Source organism: Cicer arietinum, chromosome 1, assembly GCF_000331145.2.
Source record: "Cicer arietinum cultivar CDC Frontier isolate Library 1 chromosome 1, Cicar.CDCFrontier_v2.0, whole genome shotgun sequence".
NCBI lineage: Eukaryota > Viridiplantae > Streptophyta > Magnoliopsida > Fabales > Fabaceae > Cicer > Cicer arietinum.
In genome coordinates, this window is record NC_021160.2 from 4,304,224 (window position 1) to 4,312,334 (window position 8,111).

The window sequence follows — 8,111 nt, forward strand, 5'->3', positions numbered from 1 at the left end:
GTGAAAAGGTAGCTTGCATTGCGGCATGCTTATCATTATTGGATTCACTATTAATGCCTAACATACAATTAATTGGATTCATTATCAATGCCTAACATTCAACCCCAAATCTAATATATATTATTTGTCCCCAAGCAACAATTAATTTTAAATTTGGTACGATCAAAAACGAAGTTAAACTAAATTTTTCAAATCAAATCAAACTCAATTCTCAAAGTCTCAGCTACTACAAAACATTTATCATGCTCCATGGTTGCTTACAAAAAAAAAAAAAAACACACAATTTGTACACTTTAACTTTCATTCATCAAGTTTAATTCTCTTCACACAATCTCACCAAAATTTCTTTCAAGTGTTTAGCAAGGGTTATGAATTTGTTACTCAAATCCTAGACCATGCATCACGTTACTATATACTTGAAAAAATTCTAGGTAGAATTACCATGCAATAAATACATACACTTTTGGAGGACTTTCGGGTTGTAATGTGATTTAGGTAAGAGTAGGACATGTTGAGATAGTAGGCTTTACTACTTGGAGTTCGGTACACATTTTCAAATTATTCTACCATTTTTTGGGTTCACATTTTCATTGTGGAGATTCTCAAACATTGACAAAAGAATCAAGAAGATGTTATTCATCAAAGTACACAAACTGCTTTTTTCTTCTTCTTCTTCTTCTTTTCTTTTGATTTTTTATTTATTTGTTATTTATCTTTATTTATGAGAATCACCACCCAAAATTTAAAAAGTTATCCCATGAACAACCCCAAACTTAGAACTTTACCACGATATTTTTTTTTCTACCTAACTCCAAGTAAGGTGATTTAATTAAAGTTAGGTCTTTGGCTTGTAATGTGGCTAGTAACCGAAATAAAAGAGCAAAACTCAAAAGGACTAGCAAATGATAAAATTTTCATAGGGTAGTTAGAAAGACTTAAACGACCAAACAAAATTGCCTCAGTGTATGCATAAATTAGAAGTGATGCAAGTCAGAATTTGTGCGAGTTCTTAAGGGAAAACACATGTCTGGATAATCACACAACAAATAATTAAAGTGTTTAGACCAAAAAACTCACAACTAGGATAATAAGAGAGAGTATGAACTATCTAAATGATGTCAAACATGTCACTGCAATTTTTTTTTTAGAATGTCAAGACTTCCACTAATCAACAATGTACGCATTAGTGAACTTATCGAATTGAACAATGATATCAACAAATAAATAGAATTTAAATTTCAAAGTTCCAAACAAATAGCTTAAGACCAACTTCAAGTTGTTAATATTTTTTCATCATAGTGCACATTTACACATGTTAGATAATATTATTATATATTAGTAGTAAGGGTATTTTAGACAATTCTAGACAATTCTATTTTCTTATATATATACTCAGTGTAACCCTGTTAACTTCGGTTTTGGTTCATTCTATGTTATGAAACCCTAGCGTGGTTGTTTCTCTTCTTCCTCTTGCTTTCTCTTTTCTTTGTTAACATGGTATCTAGAGCCTATTTCGATCCTCCTTGAACGATCGCGCCTCTAGTCCGCTGTCGAGTTCCCAACAATTAGGGAATATAATTATAGTTTCTCTTTTCTAACATTCCAATATTCAGTGAGATTTTTTCGTTAAACCGTGTCTCAATTCTGCTTTACCCTTTCTTTGTAGCTTTTCGTTTATTTTTAGTAGATCAGAAAAAAAAAAAAGAATTTATTAGGGTTCTATAACCCTTTCCACAAGCCATTAGGGTTTGACGCTCTAACCAACCGAGCTAAAAAGAACAATGGGTGGTAAAGTTTACTTTGAGAATCATTATTATTTGCATGGTTATTGGGGGATTTTGATTGATCGTTATGAAGAGATGATTGAGAATTATCATCCTGGGATCTACCGTAGAGAAGAGAGAGAGACTATTTTGATAGAAAAGGCAACCACCAAAAGATAAAAGAGAAGAGTAACCTTGTTCCCGATTTTGTTATATTTTGTTAAATCAGTTTCACAAAAACATCGATTGCGCATTCGTTAACCGTTGGATTTGGCTGATTTTTGGACAGAAGGTTCACAATATTCAGGTCTTCGTCTTCAACGGTCGGATTGGTAAAACAACGTCTGTAGGGGGAGAAATCGTGTTCGCACAGCACCATATTATCCCTAATTTATTTTGTCTCAGTGATTGTGTTTGTCTCATTATTTGTATGGCTTTGAGAGAAGGTTTGGAGGTTCATTGTGTTGTTTTGAAAAATGGGTTTTGTGTTAATTTGTATGTTGGGACTTCTTTGGTTGAAATGTTTGTGAGAAGTTTGGTTTCTTGGACTGATGTTATTGTTGGGTTTGCTAGGTGTGGGGATATGAGTGAGGCCAGGAAGCTTTTTGATGTTATGCCTGATAGAGATATTGTTGCTTCTAATGTTATGATTGATGGGTATGTGAAAATGGGGTGTATGGATTTGGCGAGGGATTTGTTTGATAAGATGAAGGATAAGAATGTTATTTCTTGGACTAGTATGGTTCATGGTTATTGTGAGGATGATGATGTTGTGGTGGGTAGGTTTATATTTGATTGTATGCCTGTCAAGAATGTGCTTAGTTGGAATGCTTTGATAAATGGTTATGGTGTCAATGGTTGTGCGAAGGAAGCGTTAGAAGTATTCGCAGCAATGTTACGGGAAGGATTTGAACCGAATGAGATAACAATGACTAGTGTGTTATCTGCTGGCAACCATTGTGGTTTGGTAAAGGAAGGAAGAAGATGCTTCAAAGGAATGGAGAGATTTGGAATTGTGCCTAAGATTGAGCATTATGGTTGTATGATTGACCTTCTAGGAAGGGTTGGAAAATTGGAAAAGCTAAATTGCTTTTTGAGGAGATGAATGAAAAAGATACATCGTCGTGGTGCTACTTCTTTGGTGGTTCCTATCTGTTGATTTTGATATGGTTGTTGCTCCTTGGTTTGTTTGGATTTGGTTTCGTGGTGCTACTTCTTTGGTTGCTCCTATTTGTTGATTTTGATATGGTTGTTTCGTGGTGCTACTTCATTGGTTGTTCCTATCTGTTGATTTTGATATGGTTGTTGCTCCTTTTTTTGATCGCTCCTTTTTCGGTTTGATTGTTTGTTGCGTTGGTTCTTCTCTTTGATTGTTGCTTCTTCTTTGGTGACATCCCTCTTGTCCCCCCGGCTGTCCAACCACCTCCTGCGATTGTTGATCCTCCTCGTTACCCCTCTCGTCATCATCTTCAGCATAGAATCATTACTCTACTGTTTGTCTCTTCTTCTTTACAGATTGCTGATTTGTTCACAAAGATGCATTCTATTAAACGTTTTCGTTTTTTTTTAGTTGACAAACTCTCGATGCTCCATGTTAATGCATCGTGAGTTTGAGTGGAGATGTTAGATAATATTATTATATATTAGTAGTAAGGGTATTTTAGACAATTCTATTTTCTTATATATATACTCAGTGTAACCCTGTTAACTTCGGTTTTGGTTCATTCTATGTTATGAAACCCTAGCGTGGTTGTTTCTCTTCTTCCTCTTGCTTTCTCTTTTCTTTGTTAACAACACACAATTAAAAAGAAACAATTTCAAATAAAAAAATAAGATTGCAAAAATAAAAATTATCTTTACCTATGGGTTGCCTCCCACGAAGCGCTTCTTTATGGTCATTAGTTTGACGCCTCAGCTATTGTCAATGTGGTATATATGATAGGAAGAACACATCATCCTTCTTCTTTTTGTTTGGTAGAAATTCCATGAACTTGAGAAATAAACGATATTGCTTCCATGTCCTTTTCAATTGGACATTGATGAACAAATCAAATATTGAATCTCGAACTTCATCAATCTCTTCTTTTTTCTTTTCCTCGTTCGTGCCCTTCTCATGCTTATCTTTTTCTACCACAACAATGAAGTCATTTTCAATCTTCAAATTCTCCTCCATTTTCTCAAACTCAACCACTTGCTCAAATAACCTCTCATATTGACTTTCAAATCGTTCGATTGAAATCATGTTATTATTCATGAATTCAACCAAAACTTCCTTGATGTGAAAGTTCGTGTCATCTGATTCTTTGGATAGAATTTTATGAGGTAGAATTTGTTCCCAATTGATCTTTTTAATACAACACTCGTCGTCATATGCTTCTATGACCAATAGATCTTCATATTCTAGTGGTGGTACATAGTAATCAGGACAAGTTCCATTCCTATGTCTTCTCTGCAAAAGTCACACCTAATTAAGAAGTCCAATCTAAGGGTTATATTTTACAAATGTATCTCTCAAGATTTGTATCTCAATTATGCGTAATATAACATATATATAAGACAAGTATCACCCTCTTTATATAATTGTAGTAGAATATCGTCATTACAATTTTTCATTCTCTACAGTAAATAGTTATCTCAAACAAAGAAGATACAAACCACTAGCACATGACATTAGTAGACTCAACAAATAAAAATAAAAAATACAAGAAAACTGTTTTTTTTTTCAAAATTAAAAATAAAATATAAACAAAAATTTTATTGCAGAGCAAAAAATTTCAATTAAGTAGCTAAATTATAACTCAATAATGAGATGACAATCCCCGGTAGTACTAAGTGTCGAACTCAAGGGTTGCGTTTTACTATTGAATTATATTTAATTACTAAAAATGAACAAAAAATTTCTGAATTGATTGAAATAATATTTAAATTTAACAACGGGAATAAAATTAATCCTTTATACTAAGAAAAATGTCAGAGATGAGTTTCACTTTGAATCCAACCTTGGTGTCTAATTTGATCCTAGTTATTGAATTCTTTTATTGAATTATTAGCGAATTCTCTTTATTATTCTTGCCATAATGTCTTAGACATTTAATTCCAAAGTAACCCATAATTTCTTTGTGCCCAGGTGCAGGTTTTTGCGCTTTAGGCGCACATCATCTACTGTCTGACTTATACTGCACTTTTCTCCTCTTTTGAGTCTGAATTTGATTCTGGTGTCTTCATGAACGTTGTAGCTATGGATCTTAGCTTTCATTAGAACCTGATTTGACTACAATTGGACATCTACAAATCCTAATATGATTGAAATACTCCACATAAGTCATGTTGATTTCTCACCAAAATTCAGCACTGCACTAAAACAAAGAAACAACGCAAAACTACGAAAAATCTCTACTTAATCAAGGAAATAAGAACATAAACATTTCATTAAATCAAAGAACTAAAGTCAACAAAATATATCAAATAACTACTTAAATTAACTAATGAATAAATCTAAAAACAATAAAAAATATACATAAGATGAAGAGTCATCACCTAATATACAATTAAAATTTTATAATCTTGTACTAAATTATATAAAAAGAAAAATTAGACCACTTAAGTTTTTTATTATTATACTTCACTTGGTTAAGTGTTGTTGTTTGAAGCATTTTCAAATAAATTGAGTTACCAACAATTATCAACAAAAATGATTTTACAAGTATTGTTATCATAGTGGACCTTCTACATGGTGCAGTCATATTGGACCTTCTACAATTGACATCATGGTGCAGTCAACTGTAGATCATTAGATTAAAAGTGATAAATTTTCTTTCTCATAATCTAACATTTTAGTCTGCCTGCATTAATGATTTCAAAATGTGCATAGATCCCTCTGTTTTTTTTTGTTTTTTTTTTAAATAACTAAAAGCATAGATCTCTTTTGAGAATCAAACTTAATCTAGAACATATATAACAAACGTTGAGAACTGAGTTACAGAGGAGTAAGAGATTAAACTTTTTTTTTTTTCTTTTCGAATTGATAAATATTCAGCTTAAAGGAATATATATGCTGGGAGCAATATATGAGAAGAACATTTTCTGTTTGCGGTGTGATTATAGCATAAATTGTCCACAAAAGTTTTGACAACTAGCAGAAAAAACAAAATAAAAAGAATTATAAACCATGTACTAGTATCTTTATAGATATTACTATACTATAGTATAGATAGTATGGTGGAGGGTCGCTTTAGAAAAATATGCTTAATCATTATATTAATTAAGAGTTAGTATATAGTTTGTCTTTGGTAGCATTTATATATTTTTCTTCTTCTTTGAATATATCAGTTATTCTTTAAAGGAATTGTATAGTTTGAATTTACGTAGAAGTAGTAATAATAGAGACACATACAAATGAGTATCATATATGGTATGACACAGTCCATAGATATTAAACATGTGCTCATTGATTCAAATAAATGATGACTTCTCTTGGCGTGTAAGACAGAACTAGAAGTCTAGTATTGGTCCTGCCTTTTGTCAACACCTTATAACCACAAACATTACACCCCATTTGTAATTAATTCATTCAATAATCAAATTAAAAGAAGAAAAAGACTTCCTACTTCTCATAGATTAGACCAACATTACCATAACGTACTAAGTGTTTGTTGCATAGTGTGTGAAAGTTGTAAACATTGGAGTACTGAGTTCGAATCTTAGGAATAAAAAACAAAATTGCATGCAAGTACACATGCAAAATCTAAGACACCCCTTTTCTTAAAAAAAATAAAAGGTACATATATAAGAAGATCTTAGAACTAGAAGAGTGAGTATCCCATGTTAACATCTCCAAAAGATGAATAGGTAGTTGAAGAAACATCATTAGTTGTCATGGAAGGACATAATGCATACATACACGATTCTTCTTCACTCCTTACTGGTTTGTTAAAAATAGCTGAAAGTTCATTGTAATTGCAGTAATCCCATAAATCTTGATCACTAGTTTCACTTGTGGCCATTTTTTGCATGCTTAAGTCTTGTTGAGAAAATGCATTGTAATCAAAAAATGATTGACCAAAGTTTGTTGTGCTAATGGAATCAACAACATTTTGTTGCTGTTCACTTGAAGCACTTGCATTACCAAAGTTTGAAACAGGATTGAAACAATTAACAGGAACAATGCATTCAAGATAGCCCGATTTATAAGAATCATTGGAAAAGAAGAAATTATCATATGGTTCATGAACATGACACATGTTGTCATTGTTCATGTTGGAAGAACTTTGTTTTTCAATGTGATTGGTTGGTTGTGTTTTCTTGTTGTGAGTAGTGTTGTTGATGTTTAAGTTTGAAGATGGTAAGAGAGATTGAACATTCAAATCATGAAGATTGGTATCATGATCATGATGATTAGAAGAAGAAGAATATATGAAATTTGTTCTAGCTTGGCTACCTTTGATGGAAAGAGCAGCTCTATCATAAGCAAAAGCAGCTTCTTGAGCAGTATCAAATGTTCCAAGCCAATGTCTTTCTTTAGTATTAGGATCTCTAATTTCAGCAGCATATCTACCCCAAGGTCTTCTTCTTACACCAAGAAATTTACCTGGTTCTGTTTGCTTTCTTCTGCCTCTTTTTTCGCCGCAAGCTGGCGATGTGTTTCGTTGAAGAAGAGATAGATTAATCTGTGTTTGATTTTGATCATATGCTTTGAGGGAAGTGTTTGAGGTTCTAGAGGTGGACATGGCTAGGAAAATGCTGAGAAAGTGTGTGTTGAATAAGCTTAGAAAATTAAATCTAGTAAAGGGAAGAAAAAGACTAGGGAACACAGAATAGAATGAGAGTGCAGCATATGAAGTAGGGGAAGTTGTGGCAAGTCTTTTAAAGACACTGACTTCATCATTGAGAGAAGGAAAAGGACACTTTCAAGATGTCATTTTTTTTATGAAAATAGATCTTCCTTTTTCCACCTATGTTTACATTTTTTAGTCTTAATTCCATTTTTTACTATTGTTTTATAATTTTACTTTTTTGTACGTCGATTGCACTCGTTGTTTGGAAGTTGGAGGAGCATCAGAGGACTACAAAGATATTTTTAATATTACGTTCACGTCTCTACTCAAAACTTTAAAACATTAAATATATAAGTTTTCTTTCTTATATATTCCTTAAGTGTGAGTCTTTTTCATCATATAAAAAGACTTTTGACACAAGGATCAATTATATCTGAATCCACCCTCGTTCTCCAATCAAGTTGAACCTATACTTGATTTCACTTGTTTGAGAACCGAATAGTACCAAAAGCAACAACGGATTAAAGATGTGGAACATCAAAAGACTTTGACATTACGTCTATACTCAAAATAT

General features: G+C 32.5%; 1 protein-coding gene across 1 annotated transcript; it reads right to left on the reverse strand.

The window, feature by feature from the left end:
• Window positions 1–6,189: 6,189 nt before the first annotated feature.
• LOC101493667 (uncharacterized) lies at window positions 6,190–7,582 on the reverse strand. The gene has a single exon (XM_004486234.4). The coding sequence runs from the start codon at window positions 7,487–7,489 to the stop codon at window positions 6,566–6,568; it is 924 nt and encodes a 307-aa protein (XP_004486291.1). The 5' UTR covers window positions 7,490–7,582; the 3' UTR covers window positions 6,190–6,565.
• Between the last annotated feature and the right edge of the window lie 529 nt (window positions 7,583–8,111).

Bases quoted from the DNA above. Each gene is read 5' to 3' on its own strand.
- LOC101493667 (XM_004486234.4), bottom strand. From the start codon at position 7,489: ATGTCCACCTCTAGAACCTCAAACACTTCCCTCAAAGCATATGATCAA.